The sequence below is a fragment of the Pelobates fuscus genome, chromosome 2 (assembly GCF_036172605.1).
Source record: "Pelobates fuscus isolate aPelFus1 chromosome 2, aPelFus1.pri, whole genome shotgun sequence".
Taxonomy (NCBI): domain Eukaryota; kingdom Metazoa; phylum Chordata; class Amphibia; order Anura; family Pelobatidae; genus Pelobates; species Pelobates fuscus.
Window position 1 is genome coordinate 433,839,572 of NC_086318.1, and position 19,579 is coordinate 433,859,150.

The window sequence follows — 19,579 nt, forward strand, 5'->3', positions numbered from 1 at the left end:
TAACCAGCCGGGTTACCCATGGTCCGCTACAGTGCAGATCACAGTTTATGGGTTGATATCCTGAGCCCCCTAACAGTTCTATCCTAAATGTGGCGTGCGATCTGTATCGATATATGCATTTGTAAAATGTTGAACATTTCTGTTCCGCTGAATTATCAAAATATTGTAGAACAGTTAGAATACTTTCAATAAAAATGTAATACATTGAAAAGGCACAATTTCAAAGAGAACCTCTCTCACTGTGGATATAAATCAAGTTAATTTAAATCAAATCCACCCCAACCATAGGGGAGCTTAAGATGGAATCTGTGATTTAACGGATTATGGGTTACGGGCCAGGAGCCAGTACTACACAAAGTCTCCGCTTAGTTCTATGTTCAGCCTGGGATGACTCATAGCCTGGGTGTAAAGGAGTAACACAGTAACACAGTAAAGGAGTTTAAGCATGCGTGGGATAGGCATAATCCTAACTATAAGATAAGGCCAGGGACCAATGAAAGTATTTAGAAAACTGGGCAGACTAGATGGGCCGAATGGTTCTTATCTGCCGTCACATTCTATGTTTCTATGTTTCAATGTTTGTAGTTCAGCTGACAGCATTTTACTGAAAGCTGTAGAGCTCACATCAAACGCAACAGCAATGTGCTTAATCGATGAAAAAGCATGAATGAGCCAGACTGTGCACGATAAATGAAGCTGTAATGTGTATGGCTTGATTGTTTTTATTATTTCACCATTTATTTATTTATTTATTTTAAAGGTATTAACTAACCCAAAACCATTAGATTGCTGTGTAACTTCATTAAAGAAGTTGAATGAATGAAGTAATTTATGGCAGGAGAGCACAAAATAAGTAGTCATGGTCTGAATCTTAAACATTCATCGTGTGCTATTTAGAATTAGCCAGAGACTAACGAACAGCCATTGTGTTTGGTAAAATTACGTGGATTCATTTAATTTTTAAAGAGAGACAATGCCATCAGCTACACAAGTCCAATGACACGCCAGGCATGTTCCAATATGGGAAGATTTCCTGAAGCTCTGTTTGTATGCATTTTCCATACTTTATTTAATGGCAGTCATGAACGAAAAAACAATTGCAAAGTATGGGCAATATCAAATACCTCCCAAGGCGTTCCTAAAGCAGAACGTTTTCCATAGCATTGCAAATATCCTGGAACATCTTACAATTTATCCATAGCATCTGATTTATAACAAATGTGTAGCAATCAGTCAGCCACCCAGGGAAGCAACGCACTGTGTGCAGAGAACATGGTTATATCTACATTCTGAAAGTTGGACAAGGTTCTCCGTAGATCTGCTGAAACCCTGTGGTCTCTCACCCTGAAGGCAGGATTGGCTCCATGTTCCAGCAAACTCTTCACTGCTCCCAAGCACAGGTTGGAGGCCGCAATATGTAAAGCTGTGCCAAATTCAAAGTCACTGCAGGTAGCATCCACTTCTAAAAAAACAAAAGGATACAGCTGGGCATTGGGGCACTGAATTGAAAAAACCACACATTAACAGGCACCGCTGCTTTCATCTACTTCCATTGAAAGCATAAAAACATTACTTTCACGTACAGAGTCATAACTGAAGACATCACTAATCACAGCATCTGTTTACAAGCAGGGTTCCCTTACAAAACTGCAGACAGCAGTGATCTCATCTGAAGCATATCCACAATGAGGAATAAACTACTAATAAAACATTTCAAAGTATTCTAATTGTAAAGAACCCCTGACAAAGGTGATGGGGTCCTATTAGTCTGTATATCAATCACACAGCAGGTGGGGGAGTTACACCAGACAGTCAAACCTGTATAATTTCTAAACTCTAAAGATGCAATGCTTTTTACCTTTTGCCTTTGCGGCCTTTAGAAGAACATGTACGAGTTCAGGAACATCAAAATAGGCAGCATAGTGCAAAGCGTTCATGTTTGTCCATCGGCTTCGCAAGCTGATGTCTGCCCCAAGGTCAATCAGGCGGGAAGCAAACTTCGCAGCAGTATCTGCATCCCCTGTGGCAGAAAAAAAAAAGTTTTAAAGTCCCAAATAATTTACAAAAATTAAATAAAAAAGCATGCAAATTTCTGTTGCTTTCCCAGTCCACATATTTACTTGCCAAGTAATTAACAGCAACCAGTACCCCCACTCCAACCTCAACTTCTCTCAATGCAGGACTCGAACCATCATCTCCACATTCCCAAACCACCAGAGGACCATGGATTACATCGGTCTTCCTTTGTCACATAAAATTTTACAAGTTGGCAAAGCCGGACATACTTGGCACACAATCCAGTTTGATTTTAGATATGAGACTAATGGATTGTGTATTCTTGGCACTATCAGCAATGAACAACTTGTATCTCGTGTAAAAATCGGACACATTCAAAAAAGTCAGAAAAAAAAAAAAAAAAATTCGCTGACGAATTTACCCAATACCTATGTATCATGAATATGGGAGTTTTGAGAAATATATATTTTCTCTGAATCAGCTAAGCTTTCAGTTCAGCTGCTCCGGCGATTACAACATTTACTCCTACAAAGTGTGATTTTAACACAGCAGAAGATTTCACTGAAGCCAGTGCAGTAAAAGGCAAACATGGACAATAAAATTAAATAAACAGATTTCTTTACCAATGCCTTGGGCTCCAGACTTGCAGGTGTAATGTAAGAGGGTCATGTCTGTCAGTCCATCACGATCATTGACACTGCATCCTCTCTTTAGAATCTGAAATAGAATATCCTTTATAAACCATTTAGAGGGAAAAAATTAAATCCCTCTAAAGCAGGCTTCACATTGCCGTATTGCAATATTTATTATTTTCGCACCGGTCGGTGGGAAAACCATAGAGTTTTACTATAGGGGCAAAAATAGGATGATCGTTAGAGGGAAACCGTCACTCTCTGGAAATTACATCAGTGAATAAACTCACCATTAACTGGCACAAATCTTTTTTAATATAAATGAGCTTTTAAAGTTTTCTTTTAAATGTATATTAAAGATTGACCTCACACTAAAAGTTAAAGGACAACTATGATGTCAGGAAAACAAACTCATTTTCCTGACACTATATAACCCTTAGGTTCTCCCCACCTGCTGGGCTGAAGGGGTTAAAACCCCTTCAGCCACTTACCTTTATTCAGCGCCGGGCTCCCTCGGCGCTGGTGACCTCTCCTCCCCCTGACGACGTCAGCTCCCGAGTGGAGCCGAATGCGCATGCGCGGCCAGAGCTGCATGTGCATTAAAAACGCCCATAGGAAAGCATTACTCAATGCTTTCCTATGGACGTTCTGCATGATGAATGCGATTTTCGCATCCAGCATTGCAGAAGCGCCTCTAGTGGCTGTCAGGGAGACAGCCACCAGAGTCTGGATTAACCCCTAATGTAAACATAGCAGTTCTCTGAAACTGCTATGCTTGCATCTGAAGGGTTAAAACCTGGGGGACCTGGCACCCAGACCACTTCATTGAGCTGAAGTTGTCTGGGTGACTATAGTGTCCCTTTAAGTCCAGGCAGTGCCAGAGCACACAGTGCATTGGAGGAGGAGAAAAATAAACTTTGCGGTATAGTTATCAAAGTATTCTGAAAAGTAACGGTTTAATTGCCTTATTGTTATACTTGTATTTATTAAAATGATCTAAAAGTAATTTAAAATGGGACCGGTTTCTTTATGTTAAAAAGTCTTCCAGGTTTCTCAGAAATTTCCAATGCAGAAGAGAACCATTAATAAATAAATAAATAAATAAATAAGAGAGCCAGAACACTTTTCAGTGGGAAGCAGTGGAAGAAAGATTAATAAATGCATTGTGTTGCAGAAATGAATGGGGCATATTCAAAAATGAAGCTTAGGGAACAAAAGAAACAAAAAATTAGGTTAAAAGAAAACAAAAACCCACACGACATTTCATAATATGCGCTGCTTTAAAATAAGTAAAAGTATTTCTCTTCCTTTCTATGCTGTGTGCAAGGTGTAAAAGGATTAGTTTAGAATAATGACTGACAGCCAAGATGAAGCCACTCAGTTCCAGGACAGAGCTAGACACAGTGGAATGCACATTAGATTAGAGTACAAACGGTGCATCAGATCCGACGGACATAGGATGCAAATTCTCCAAGGCGAAACTGCGACAGGGATGCAAGACTTAGGTTCTTTGTACAGTAAAGCTGTATTGCGCATGTTTGTAGAATTTTCAAACTGCGAATTTGCATTGCATGCCCGTCTTTTCTAATGCGTTGTTTGTACTCAAACCTAATGCAGCGTCGAATCTATGTGGTTTCCAGATTTGAATGTGCATTTGATTCAAGTTAATACAGTGTATAAAATAGAAAAATCCTGCACTCCACCAAAACTGCTGTATTGCCCGGTGCTTGTCCAGCCAAAATACAAAAAGATATGTACGGATAGCACTCCAGGGACTTGAAATAAGAGTTAACTTTTATTACCTTATTTTAAAATAACGTAAACGTTTCAGCTGACACGTTGACATTATTTTAAAGTAAGGTGTGACGGACCGCCTGGCACCACGTCTGGATGCCTCCGCCAATCGCCGCTTCCTAGTAGTATGGAATACTATAAGCACCGCATCTGACACCATAAGCACCGTAGCCCCTTAGCCGCTGCAGCTTGGCTGGGGTCTCGCTGTCATCCACCCACCCTGGACCCAAGCCCAGGATTCAGCTTCCAGTGGGTGGACATCTCCTACTCCAGAGAGTCTAGCAGGTATAGCGCTTACAAGAGCTAGTGATTATAGCCAGTATAGCAATCCGAAGCAGGTATAGCTATTCCCTATGACAGTCCCCATTCAAGGGGCACTCCCCCCGGACCGGAGAGTAAACCACAGTAGAAACAAATACACAATCATATTGGCTCACAGATCCAGGATTCTACCATACAAACTAGGTCAATCGCTCCTCTGTAACTGGGAGATAATTGAGTCAAGTACTGTATTAACTCAATTATCTCCAGACACAAAAACACAAGTTTTTATAAAACCCCCAAAATACCTTTAAAACATACAAAACCCCCACAAAAATTATATCCCCTGATAGCACCGATCGGTTCAGGGATTCAGGAATTTCCTGGAAGTCATAGTTTTGGACGACCGAAAACCGTTCCATAAAAATCGCGGCTAAGTGCCGCTGGGGGACCGACTGGGAACCGCAAAGTTTTCATGCCGTAAATAGTTCCAGGGCATTCGCGGCTAAGTCCCCATGAAGTCTATTCATGGTTTTGGTCCATGCGAACGGCCGCCAGCATCCTGAGCTAGCGTTCGGTTCTATATGAAGTGCTGAACCAAGGGAACAGGGGGGAATAAAATATGGGTCTTCACAGTTGCTGACCTGGCCCATAGTCTTTTGGCAGAAGGCTGGCAAGCAGGCCCATCCAAGAGCCCGTGGTGAGGTAATAAAAGTTAAGTCTTATTTCAAGTCCCTGGAGTGATTATATTATATTATATATTTTTATTCAATACATTGTTAAACACAGATCTGCACATGTGAGTCAAGCCATAAGACTTGCTTTTCCCACAGAAATCTCAGATTTGCAGAGATACTACTACAAAGGATTCTGGGTGGGCATATGCAAATTAGTTTAACAAAGAATCTCATTATTCTATTTTAAACATGGATTCCTTGGAGTTTGTCTCTGCTGTATAAAACAGCTTTTAAACACAACTCAGGAAGAGATACAAAGCCAGTGATCCTCTCATAGACGGCGGTTTTGTTCTTAATGCAACTCATCAGCATGAGGTTGGTAACTGGCATTACTGGTGGAGCACAAACCAATAGAGTTATGGTGGGGAAAAAGTGATTAAAAACCCCTTCCACCTGAAGTCAGTGGATAGTCAGTACATGTGACGTTTCCCTTTAAAATAATGTAACGTTGACGTGAGATATACGCAGCAGTTAGCCTTGCTGGGTGCGATGGAATCCCAGTATTTTTATTTTTTATTTATTATTGCCATTTATATAGCGCCAACAGATTCCGTAGCGCTTTACAATATTATGAGAGGGGGATTTAACTATAAATAGGACAGTTACAAATAAACTTACAGGAACAATAGGTTGAAGAGGACCCTGCTCAAACGAGCTTACATTCTATAGGAATATGCACACCACCCTTGTGGGGGGCAGATGTGATATACTGGTTGTTCCTAATGTATTTTATGAATCTGTGTCCGGATATAAAATCTTTAAATAACATTTTTCACACACACAAAATAAATAAAGTCACTTCCATTGTTTCTGACCTCATTTCCAATGACATCAATGCTTTGCTGGACTTGAGGGACCCATTGTCTTAAAATGGCAAAAAGCTCAGGAACGGAGGTGTTCGGGTTGAACAGAATATCCTGACATGAAGCATCATTGGGGTCAAAAAATGAGAATTCTGTCAAAGAAAGTAGAAAAGCAAGCAAAGTGTATTTAATATCTGACGTAATGCAACATACTATTAATTAGGATACAGTCAGTGAAGATAGAGTATTCATGGAAATCAATAATGTAACAATTCAACATTCTGCCTCTCATTCAATCACCCATCCCGCAGCTAGACATTCCCAATCCTGTGGAGGCAGAGGAAAGGACGCTTTTAATTCGGCAATATTCTAAAATGAAAATCTCTGCAAAAAGTGGTGGAATTTACTAAAAAAAATAAAGTGTCACTCTTTAGATTACTTTTAGGATTCTTTATTAAAAAATAGGATTGAAATATTGATGAAATGTAAAGGGTTACTCCAAGCACCATAACCATTTCAGTGATTTGAAGTGGTCATGGCGCCTGTATGTGCAGTTTAACTTTCAGACACTGCACAGAGAGAGTTTAACCCCTTTGCGGGACTGTTTAACCCCTTTGCGGGTACTCTTTTACATCATAACCATTACAGAGGGCTTGGAGTAACCCTTTAACAGGCTTTTTCAGAGCATTTTAATAAACATCCTAAAATAAAAAAATTTGCTTAACCCCTTAACCCCTTAAGGACACATGACATGTGTGACATGTCATGATTCCCTTTTATTCCAGAAGTTTGGTCCTTAAGGGGTTAAGGACCAAACTTCTGGAATAAAAGGGAATCATGACATGTCACACATGTCGTGTGTCCTTAAGGGGTTAAAGGACCACTATAGTGCCAGGAAAACATACTCGTTTTCCTGGCACTATAGTGCCCTGAGGGTGCCCCCACCATCAGGGACCCCCTCCCGCCGGGCTCTGGGGAGAGGAAAGGGTTAAAACTTACCTTTATTCCAGCGCCGGGCGGGGAGCTCTCCTCCTCCTCTCCGATCCTCCCTTTCGGCTAAATGCGCATGTGCGGCAAGAGCTGCGCGCGCATTCAGCCGGTCTCATAGGAAAGCATTTACAATGCTTTCCTATGGACGCTTGCGTGCTCTCACGGTGATTTTCACAGTGAGAATCACGCAAGCGCCTCTAGCGGCTGTCAGTGAGACAGCCACTAGAGGATTTGGAGGCTGGATTAACCCTATTGTAAATGTAGCAGTTTCTCTGAAACTGCTATGTTTATAAAAAAAAAGGGTTAATCCTAGAGGGACCTGGCACCCAGACCACTTCATTAAGCTGAAGTGGTCTGGGTGCCTATAATGGTCCTTTAAGTGGGATCCGCAATGTTTCTGCCCTCCTCAAAGCAAAAAAATGGCTTTAATATAAAAATGCACCAGTAATTAGAAATATATATTTTCAGACTCTAAGAGTTTTTAGTCGCTAATAAGCGAGTACATGACCCAAAATAACCTTTGTCTACTCCTGTGATGTATATACACAATAACCCACTCACCACAGTCTGAAGGCATTGGTGCTGCAGATACACAAAACGTCACGGGTCGGCAAGATCTTGGGTAATAAAAATGGTATCTGTATCCGTGATCAAATCTCAAAAAGACTCCTTCAGGACAGTTAACCAATAAATCCTCAATGGTCATTTTCTAGTGAGTCATCTATGGAGAAGAAAAGAAAAGCTATCAGTAAAACTCTGGCTCTTAGAAATGTTATATACCTATAGGAGTATTGCAATAGGCGTATGTCCCATTTTACACACTTCAGTATTTAACCATAGTTTAAATCCAACATGTAAGGCAGACCCTCCACCATGGCACCTACAAGCAGAGCCCTAGTTACAGCTTAAACATGGGGTGTTCTGGCAGATTTGGCCTGGTTGCCATTTACAAACAGCATACAATATTAATGAATATACTCACAATGCAAATCAATATGTGCTTAATGAAGGTTATAATTAACACATATTGATTTGCATTGTGAATATATTCATCCAAGCACTAACACTTTAATTGTTTAGTTTTTACACGGTTTTTAATTGCTTTTAATCACATTAATGTTGAATACTCACAATGCTCTTACAATAGATTAATTGAATACACTTTATCTTATTTAGCACTAGCACTATTTCATTTGTCTCCCACATTTGAGTTAGTGTAGGACCCACCGATATTGGGTTACTGTGATGTAATTAGTGTAGGACCCACCGATATTGGGTTACTGTGATGTAATTAGTGTAGGACCCACAGATATTGGGTTACTGTGATGTAATTAGTGTAGGACCCACCGATATTGGGTTACTGTGATGTAATTAGTGTAGGACCCACCGATATTGGGTTACTGTGATGTAATTAGTGTAGGACCCACAGATATTGGGTTACTGTGATGTAATTAGTGTAGGACCCACAGATATTGGGTTACTGTGATGTAATTAGTGTAGGACCCACCGATATTGGGTTACTGTGATGTAATTAGTGTAGGCCCCACCGATATTGGGTTACTGTGATGTAATTAGTGTAGGACCCACCGATATTGGGTTACTGTGATGTAATTAGTGTAGGACCCACAGATATTGGGTTACTGTGATGTAATTAGTGTAGGACCCACAGATATTGGGTTACTGTGATGTAATTAGTGTAGGACCCACCGATATTGGGTTACTGTGATGTAATTAGTGTAGGCCCCACCGATATTGGGTTACTGTGATGTAATTAGTGTAGGCCCCACCGATATTGGGTTACTGTGATGTAATTAGTGTAGGACCCACCGATATTGGGTTACTGTGATGTAATTAGTGTAGGACCCACAGATATTGGGTTACTGTGATGTAATTAGTGTAGGACCCACAGATATTGGGTTACTGTGATGTAATTAGTGTAGGACCCACAGATATTGGGTTACTACTGATGTAGAATTATTAAAAATCTTTATTGAACTTGTATTGAATTATTGTACTAACTCCATTTTAACTGCATACTGTGAATCCTCCATTTTGTCCTCCTAACCTGACTTCTTCAATCCTCCATTTTGTCCTCATAACCTAACTTGTTCATTTTAAAACTACATTACATGACAGAATTTCCCAGCACATCTAATACAATAGACAAAGACTGTATTCTCTATAAAGACATGATTAACTCAGGAACTGCTGACTTTACTGACTTTCCCCTAACTTGCAACATAGTATAATTTGAAGGCCACGAGAACACAGTAGTAATGAAATGTTCTATTCATAAGAGACCTTGCACCTGGACATGAGGCCCGATATCACTGACTGTGTAAAATGACGCTCAAGCCCCCCTTTCCACCGAGTAAACCTCATGCTGGGAAAGATGGCGCCTGAGCCTTCTGTCCACACCCTTGTCCAGAACAATACCACCTCCCGGTGGGAGGACACCTAGCTGGTCACTCAAATCCCTGAGCCAATTAATAATATTGATGGGTGGACACTGATATAGTCACATAACGTTTAATCCAATTAATGATGTTTATTTGTTATTATCTGATATTCAATGATGATGTCATTTTGCTTTTAAAAAGATCTACACAACTGTTTTCCAACCAGATTGTATTAAATTTTCTGAAGTGCTTTTAACCTGAACTCCATGTGTCAGTGTGAGCTTACTTCTGCGTATACGCAATTTAATCATCTCAGATTTGGACAGGAACAGATAGACATTTAAACATATTTGTTTATTTCTAAATTAATCCACATCAATTTGGCGCATCCAACGTGGGGCATCGGGCTATGTCTGGCCGGTGAGCCGTCCTAAGGAAGATGCTGTTGGACGGGGGAATCCTGGGGGTAGGAAGGGAGACTGATCACCTCCAAGTACACGGTAGAGACTTCTGCAGAGCCACCGGTATGTTCCGGCCCCTTTGATTGACCCGTCCACGTGTCTGTGACTGCTTCCCGGGAGGACATCAAAGACAGGTAATATCTTGCCCGGTGTCTCGTTACTCACTTGTTTACCTGCAATTTTAGTCTATCTGTTGCCTGGGTGTGTTTGAATTGTGTTTGAATTGTTTGCCTGTTTCCCCATTTTGAGATAAAGGGGGGGTGGACCTGCAGGGGATTTGCCTGGGGTTCTGTCTTGCTTGTTTTCCCCTTTTTGGGATAAAGGGGGGTGGACCTGAGGGGATTTGCCTGGGTCTTCAGTGTGTCTGTCTATCTGTTTGTATTTTACCCCTTTTGGGATAAAGGGGGGTGGACCTGTGGATTCGTTCCTGGGGGTCTTCTGTTGCCTGTTTTACCTCTTTTAGGAACCACGGTGCTGTGGTTGTAGGGAAAAAGGGGGGTTGACCTGTGGATGCGTTCCTGGGGGTCTTCTTTGCCTGTTTACCTCTTTTAGGAGCCTCGTGGCTGTGGCTGTAAGGAAAAAGGGGATTGTTGGAACTGTGGATTTTGTGTAGACTCATAATTTCCTGTGATCCTTCTTGTGACACTTTGAGAGCCCAGCTAGCCTCATTGTGCACGTGGTAACCCACAGTTTCGAGTACTGGGGCTAGTGGAATTCCAAGTTTGGTAACCATTGCCCCGAGTGCTGAGGCTGGGGGGTATTCCAGTTTTGGTAAACCTCAGCTTCGGCTGGGGGGATTCCAGTTTTCTTTTGGTAACCACAACCCTGAGCGCTGGGGCTGGTGGAATTCCAGTTTTCTGTTTATTTGTGGTAGGGGACTTAGTCTTGTGGCAGGGGACTCTGTTTCCTGGGGGGATTCAAGTAGGCATTGCTTGTTTTCCGCATCACGTGGTAGTGAGACTTATAAGTGGGTTTTATAGGGGCACTACGGGAGTGAGGATAGAGGTGGCCACATTCTTGTGGACTGCTGTGCAGAGGGAGGCTGACGGAACTCGGACCGGTGTCAGTTGTTTTCCGTGGCCGCTGGTAGTGAGACTTATGAAAGTCATTCTCCGAGCGGGGACACTACGAGGTTGAGGGAGGTGACTTTGGAGTAAGCACACGAGTAAAGGAAAGGGATTACTGTTGATTTCATTTGAACTGTGATGCATGCACTGTATTTCAACTGTATTGTTGTCTTGTCTGTTTAATTAGGAGTCTCATGAACTCCTGTGTCTGTCCCTAAGGATTTTTCCTTACTCTTTACCTTTTCTATACTTCCTATATTATTATTCTATCCTCTCCTATTTCTATTGTGAGAGAAGTGATTGGTCACACACTTCTCACCTCCAATTAGTGACTAGTCTACGTTTTGGGAAGACGCACTGGGGGGGGACCCACCCCTCTCGAGTGTCAGTCCACCATTGTAGACACTGTTTAAAACCTTTTCCCCCTATATCTGGGACGCCTGTATAGGAGGGGAATGGAACAGGGTTAGAAAAGCCCAATAAGGGCTGGCTAGCGCGTGTGATCTAGTTGAAGATAGAGATTGCTAAAGTGTGTAAAATTGCTGTGCCTTCATGTGGTAGATTACTGACAGAGAAGAAAGCAAGCTTACTGGTACAGAGTAACAATGCTATTCAGCAGGAAGGTAGGGTTGAGGAAGAACTAGATCACAAAGGGTTAAGAATGTATGTATATTATAATAATTGTTTTTGTATTTTGTGTTAGCCATTACCCTGGTAGAGGGTGGGGGTTTTGTATTGAGTTTCACTGAAGAGTATTAAATGTTGTGTTTTTGTGTCTCTTTGCTTGCAATAATTGTAACGTAACTGTCCTTCCAGCGCTGACATGGTTAAAAAAACTTCATGCTGGCTCTCTCTCCTCACCCCTCCCTCCTTGCCTTCTGTGAGAGGCTAGGGGGGAGAGGGAGGGGTGACATTCCTGGTTTTTCAGTTCTGCGTTCAGTAAAATTATTCAGAGGCTGCTGTTAAGACTTAACAATGGAATTTTTTGCTAGAAAATATTCTAATTGTGTAGTTTGTTATTTTAATTGAAGTTGATAGGATCGTGTTGGAGTACAGCTCAGTGTTTATTACGAAGGTTAGGAAAGTGAATCTGATGCAGGGATAGAGAATTATTTGGACAAGTTAAAAATGTAAAGGCAAGTGTGATTTGTTGCAATACTATGCAATGTGGATAGAGGGAATATGCAAAGTTGTTACGTTAGATTATAAAAAAAAAAAAAAAAAAAATTGGTAACATGATGGAAGAGGGGTTATCTTAAAGAATATTTACTAAAAGAAAGTTCTAATAAACCAAGATTTCTTGAACAAATGGTAATACAATTAGGGATTGGTTTCAAAATGTTTTTACTGGATAATGTTTGCCTCCAGATTAAAAGACTGACTAACATAATTTTTGTTGTAAGCCCAGATATTTTATTATTGCATATGCATAGGAATTGAGACTTTGGGCATTATAGTATATTAATTCTAGATCTGTTACTAGCAGCAAGTGCTTAGCCTTATGCCTATCCCACGCATGCTTAAACACTTCTACTGAGTTAACCTCTACCACTACAGTTGGAAGGCTATTCCATGTATCCACTACCCTCTCAGTAATGTAATGCTTCCTGATATCATTTTTAAACCTTTGTCCCTCTATTTTTGAGACTATGCCCTCTTGTTATGGTAGTTTTCCTTCTTTTAAATATAGTCTCCACTTTTACTGTGTTGTTTCCCTTTATGTATTTAAAATGCTTTTATCATCTTTTCACCAAGCTATACCTGTCAAGATCCTTTCACCTTTCCTGGTGAATTTTACCCTGCAATCCATGAACCAGTTTAATAGCCCTTCTTTGAACTCTCTCTAAGGTATCCATATCCTTCTGAAGATATGGTCTCCAGTACTGTATCCAGTACTCTGCACTTCCCTCTTCCTACTGCTAATACCTCTCCCTATGCAACCAAGCATTCTGCTAGCATTCCCTGCTGCTCTATTACATTGTACATTGTCATTAACAGCCAGAAACTGGAGAACAAGAAATGTGAATTAATGTATAGCCATTTATAAGCTTAACAAAATCTCCATTATCTTTTCCATTTATTTTGCAGAAGGCAATGTTATTTGTCTATTTTGTATGTTTTAAAAATACATTATCAGTGAAGAGTAGAATAAATTTTATCCCATTTACGAGACATAAAATTGTGATAACGTATATTTGTGATATAGGTGGGAATTACATTTTGAGATGTTAGATATAAATTATTAAATTAAGAACGAGAGTTAGGGATAGCGTCTGTCTCCGCGGGCACAAGGCCCCGTGTGGAGAAGTGGTGGGCAAGCCATCATGGGCCACCCATGGGAGTGAAACGTTCGAGGCTTGTGGAGACAAGATGAGCATGTTAGCCTTTTATTATTTTTCTCTAGGGAAAGCTTAGGGCCAGTTAATAGTTGTTGTACATGGGCTATTTGCAGCCTCCATTGCATTTCTACCTAGTCTTGATTTCTGATGTATCCTCCATTGCTACATCACCTGTCTGCTCCCTTACCTGCCCACCCCCGCTTATTCCTCCCACCGATCCCTCCCCTTCATCTACAGTCCCCCACTTTCCCCTACTGCCCCTCCCTCTACTCCACCTTCTCCTCCTCCTACTCCTTCTTCCTGCTCTTACTCCTCCCTCCTCTTCCTACTCCTCCCTCTACTCCACTTTCTCCTCCTACTCCTTCCTCTACTCCACCTTCTCCTCCTCCTACTCCTTCTTCCTGCTCTTACTCCTCCCTCCTCTTCCTACTCCTCCCTCTACTCCACTTTCTCCTCCTACTCCTTCCTCTACTCCACCTTCTCCTCCTCCTACTCCTTCTTCCTGCTCTTACTCCTCCCTCCTCTTCCTACTCCTCCCTCTACTCCGCTTTCTCCTCCTACTCCTTCCTCTACTCCACCTTCTCCTCCTCCTACTCCTTCTTCCTGCTCTTACTCCTCCCTCCTCTTCCTACTCCTCCCTCTACTCCACTTTCTCCTCCTACTCCTTCCTCTACTCCACCTTCTCCTCCTCCTACTCCTTCTTCCTGCTCTTACTCCTCCCTCTACTCCACTTTCTCCTTCTACTCCACCTTCTCCTCTCTCCCCCTACTTCTCCTCTATTCCTCCTTCTCCTCCTCCTACTCCGCCTTCTCCTCCTCCTACTCCACCTTCTTCCCTCTCACTCTATCCACTACTCATTCTTCCATCTCCCCACCACCATATCTATATCCTTTATATGCTTCCTCCCTTCTTATTTCTTACCAATTTCCTCCACTCATAGACAACTCTGCCTCTACCTGACAACATTATATTTTGAAGAAAAGTTGCTCTGGCCACTCTTCCGCCACTTCCCAGGGGGGAATACCACACTGAAAGAACTGTTTTGGGCACTCTCAAGGAAATAGTGCGGCCCTGACCCAGATTCCCATGGAAGTAAGGGAGGTGGCTGTCCCTCATGTTTTTTTCTTCACTAAGTCCCCAGAAATCTCATGAAAGGAACTTGACTCATTAGAACAAAACATGAACATTCAATTTACAAATCTCTACAGAGGGGGGTCAGCAAGAGAACTGTGGATAGAAAAGCAAAGTAGCTTTACCAGATCCTGACTCCACTCTGTTTGCGGATAAAGAGGGAAGGTACCATACTGGATTTGCTGTTGCTACAGAATATCAGGTACGTCAAGCATCTTCACTTTCCTCACTCACATCTGCTCAAGACGCTGAATTGACAGCCTTCTCAGTGGCATACAAAATGCCTGAAGGAAGACATGCCAATACCTACACTGACTCAAGACATGCCCTGGGTGCAGCACATTATTTTGGATCAATCTGGAAGATAAGAAGCACCACTCAGCTGACTAAAAGCTGCCAACCAAGCCACAAGTGCACCAAGGGAAGTGGACAGAATGGTGTCCGCTAAAGAAACTTCTATACTCACCATGTAGATCCTACCTACAGATCTCAAGCTTCTAAAAGAATGACAAAGCAGCTGCTGACCCTGAAGAAATACAAAGCTGGAAAAACAGAAAGGGGCAACCCTTGAAGACGGGCTGTACTCCAACGCTCTTAAGCTCTGTTTACCCAAAAACATGTACTGGGCAGTGAGCCCATGGAACTTTATACCTATCCAAGACTCTCATGAACTCTTTGATCTCTAAAATACCCCTAAGCACCTAGCTAACTCTCAATATCCCTTTCAAGAATCCAGATGACAAAGAGCTACTGGGTCAAATATGCACTAGTTATCATAGACATTTTGTCAGGATGGCCAGAAGCCTAGCCGGTCATCAATGTGACAACCAAGACCATATACCCAATAGTGCATTGTGAAAGTTGCAGAGATCACTCAGTGGATTCATTGTTCCAGATTCAAGACTCTCTCTGCAACATGAGAAGTGACATTTGTTGATTTTGACACACTTTTGACTCTAAAGAAAAAAAATGACTTGTTAAATAAAAAGATACCAGCAAGTAGGTGTTTGATGGCCATAATAATGCCTGACCACCTGCCATCGATGGAAAGCCGAGGACCCCAAAAGGAGACCTCGTGAAGCTGAAGGGATCCAAATGCCAAGCTTCCTCAGGATTATTTGCCCATCCTGAGTTTGTGGTGATATTAATATTGACTAAATGATCCGAGTCCACCTACGCTGATGTAGCGTGGGACAGGTTTAATACTACACCCTAGCCAAGGTTATTATGTCAATACACATAATACATGACAAGGTACTCTTGACACACCACATTCATGCTTCAGAACATAAAAAGGAGCACCCCTCTAAAGGGAAAGTTTGATTGATATATATATATATATATATTGATGCCATAGGTGTGCCAAGGGGGGTACCAGATGATTTTGCAGTAAAAGGAAAGTTTGAGTCCATTTTCCCAACCGTCACTGCTAATAATAATAATAATAATATTTTGATTTGCATTTATTATACCTATTGCAACCAACAACGTTTACCTGTCACCATGACTACTTGTGCCTATATTCCAGATAACACAAGTCCATATGGTAATGTAAGCTTGTCTATTTATGATGTCCCTCTGAAGAACTAAGAAGACTTTAAGAACCGTTACTTCATAGGGTTTCTGTGCCTTGGGTTAACACGTCTTCCTGATACTAACTTAATAAAGTTTTTATCTCTTAGAATATTAACATTTCATAGGGGGGACTGATGTAGAATTATTAAAAATCTTTATTGAACTTGTATTGAATTATTGTACTAACTCCATTTTAACTGCATACTGTGAATCCTCCATTTTGTCCTCCTAACCTGACTTCTTCAATCCTCCATTTTGTCCTCATAACCTAACTTGTTCATTTTAAAACTACATTACATGACAGAATTTCCCAGCACATCTAATACAATAGACAAAGACTGTATTCTCTATAAAGACATGATTAACTCAGGAACTGCTGACTTTACTGACTTTCCCCTAACTTGCAACATAGTATAATTTGAAGGCCACGAGAACACAGTAGTAATGAAATGTTCTATTCATAAGAGACCTTGCACCTGGACATGAGGCCCGATATCACTGACTGTGTAAAATGACGCTCAAGCCCCCCTTTCCACCGAGTAAACCTCATGCTGGGAAAGATGGCGCCTGAGCCTTCTGTCCACACCCTTGTCCAGAACAATACCACCTCCCGGTGGGAGGACACCTAGCTGGTCACTCAAATCCCTGAGCCAATTAATAATATTGATGGGTGGACACTGATATAGTCACATAACGTTTAATCCAATTAATGATGTTTATTTGTTATTATCTGATATTCAATGATGATGTCATTTTGCTTTTAAAAAGATCTACACAACTGTTTTCCAACCAGATTGTATTAAATTTTCTGAAGTGCTTTTAACCTGAACTCCATGTGTCAGTGTGAGCTTACTTCTGCGTATACGCAATTTAATCATCTCAGATTTGGACAGGAACAGATAGACATTTAAACATATTTGTTTATTTCTAAATTAATCCACATCACTGTGATGTAATTAGTGTAGGACCCACAGATATTGGGTTACTGTGATGTAATTAGTGTAGGACCCACCGATATTGGGTTACTGTCATGTAATTAGTGTAGGACCCACCGATATTGGGTTACTGTCATGTAATTAGTGTAGGACCCACCGATATTGGGTTACTGTGATGTAATTAGTGTAGGGCCCACAGATATTGGGTTACTGTGATGTAATTAGTGTAGGACCCACAGATATTGGGTTACTGTGATGTAATTAGTGTAGGACCCACAGATATTGGGTTACTGTGATGTAATTAGTGTAGGACCCACCGATATTGGGTTACTGTGATGTAATTAGTGTAGGACCCACAGATATTGGGTTACTGTGATGTAATTAGTGTAGGACCCACAGATATTGGGTTACTGTGATGTAATTAGTGTAGGACCCACAGATATTGGGTTACTGTGATGTAATTAGTGTAGGACCCACAGATATTGGGTTACTGTGATGTAATTAGTGTAGGACCCACCGATATTGGGTTACTGTGATGTAATTAGTGTAGGACCCACCGATATTGGGTTACTGTGATGTAATTAGTGTAGGGCCCACAGATATTGGGTTACTGTGATGTAATTAGTGTAGGGCCCACAGATATTGGGTTACTGTGATGTAATTAGTGTAGGACCCACAGATATTGGGTTACTGTGATGTAATTAGTGTAGGACCCACAGATATTGGGTTACTGTGATGTAATTAGTGTAGGACCCACCGATATTGGGTGACTGTGATGTAATTAGTGTTGGACCCACCGATATTGGGTTACTGTGATGTAATTAGTGTAGGACCCACCGATATTGGGTTACTGTGATGTAATTAGTGTAGGCCCCACCGATATTGGGTTACTGTGATGTAATTAGTGTAGGACCCACAGATATTGGGTTACTGTGATGTAATTAGTGTAGGACCCACCGATATTGGGTTACTGTCATGTAATTAGTGTAGGACCCACCGATATTGGGTTACTGTCATGTAATTAGTGTAGGACCCACCGATATTGGGTTACTGTGATGTAATTAGTGTAGGACCCACAGATATTGGGTTACTGTGATGTAATTAGTGTAGGACCCACAGATATTGGGTTACTGTGATGTAATTAGTGTAGGACCCACAGATATTGGGTTACTGTGATGAAATTAGTGTAGGATCCACTGATATTGGGGTACTGTGATGAAATTAGTGTAGGACCCACCGATATTGGGGTACTGTGACGTAGTGGTGGGGTTAACACAATAGGGCCGTATGGTGTAAGTGAATCCCTATATTTGTTTTCTTAGATAGCCTGATAAGATCATTAGTGTATTTTTATGTGTGCGCCGTAACTTAATTTGTATCATGTTTGAATATTGGTCACTACAGCAGCACCATTCCTGTAGAAAGCATGTTTCGGGTGTGCCCCAGTCCATTTTTCTTTGCTACTCATTTTAGTAGACAAATACCATTAATTTCCTTCTTATGATGACAACTGTTAAAAAACGAATTCAAATTGTTTCTTTTCCAATCATGTAGGTGAAAAATCCACTAGGTGGCACCATTCACAAACAGGGCTATATTGCATCCAACTCGTATTGCAAAGACACAAGCATGAAGTCATCAAACTTCAGAGAGCCACAGATAATAAAATACACGTACAATTTAATAGACCTTCCACCTGGAGGATCATGGCGATAGAAGCATATGCGCCGTGCGCTCCACCCAAACAGTCCCGATTTCAGGGTCTTGTCCCACTGTTTCCATGGGCAGCACAGCGCGAGTTCAGCATTAGACATGTGAACAGGTACTAGGTCCATGCGGAAATTGCTTCAGCAGCGCGCTCTGCAGGATCCTGTAGGTTGGGGGACGGCCATTATGGGCATTGCCAGGAGTACAAGTTACTGGTGATGTCCGAGAGGCCTGCCCACCCGTTGTGATCACATCCCGACGTTACATGGTATTGCCATGTGTCCTTGGTAATTTCCTATTATTATTATTATTATTGCCATTTATATAGCGCCAACAGATTCCGTAGCGCTTTACAATATTCTATGAAAAGCATCTGATGATTACTTCAGCAAAGGAGGATTGGTTGCGGACAAACAACACCTGTACGGAAGAATGAAGGTAAGTTTTACTACGATTCCCCCCTTACCCCCAAGATTTAAATTTTTTTATTAAATAAAAAAAAAAAAAAAAAGTGAAAGGGTGTTAAATCAAAACAGGATTAAAATAAAAGAGATAAAAGAGTAAACTTTTTTTTATATATATTGCTCCTTTAATAAGACATTAAAGGAACACTGTAGGCACCCAGACCACTTCAGCCAATTGAAGTAGTCTAGGTGCTGCGACCCTTTAGAACCTAGTGCTACAATGTAAAACCGTTCCAGAGAATGTTTACATTGCAGCTCTAAGTTTGCC

The 19,579-nt window shown here is 41.3% G+C and overlaps 1 protein-coding gene across 3 annotated transcripts in view; it reads right to left on the reverse strand.

Annotated features, from left to right (window-relative positions):
• Positions 1-19,579, reverse strand: part of CLIP4 (CAP-Gly domain containing linker protein family member 4) — a 56,195-nt gene that overhangs the window by 26,468 nt on the left and 10,148 nt on the right. For all 3 annotated transcript variants that reach the window (XM_063444093.1, XM_063444091.1, XM_063444092.1), the window contains exons 2-6: positions 7,795-7,954; positions 6,256-6,395; positions 2,640-2,733; positions 1,859-2,020; positions 1,344-1,462 (exon numbers count right to left, since the gene is read on the reverse strand). In XM_063444093.1, coding sequence (XP_063300163.1) covers positions 1,344-1,462; positions 1,859-2,020; positions 2,640-2,733; positions 6,256-6,395; positions 7,795-7,939 — 660 coding nt within the window. In that variant the 5' untranslated portion in view covers positions 7,940-7,954. The remainder of the gene's footprint in view (positions 1-1,343; positions 1,463-1,858; positions 2,021-2,639; positions 2,734-6,255; positions 6,396-7,794; positions 7,955-19,579) is intronic.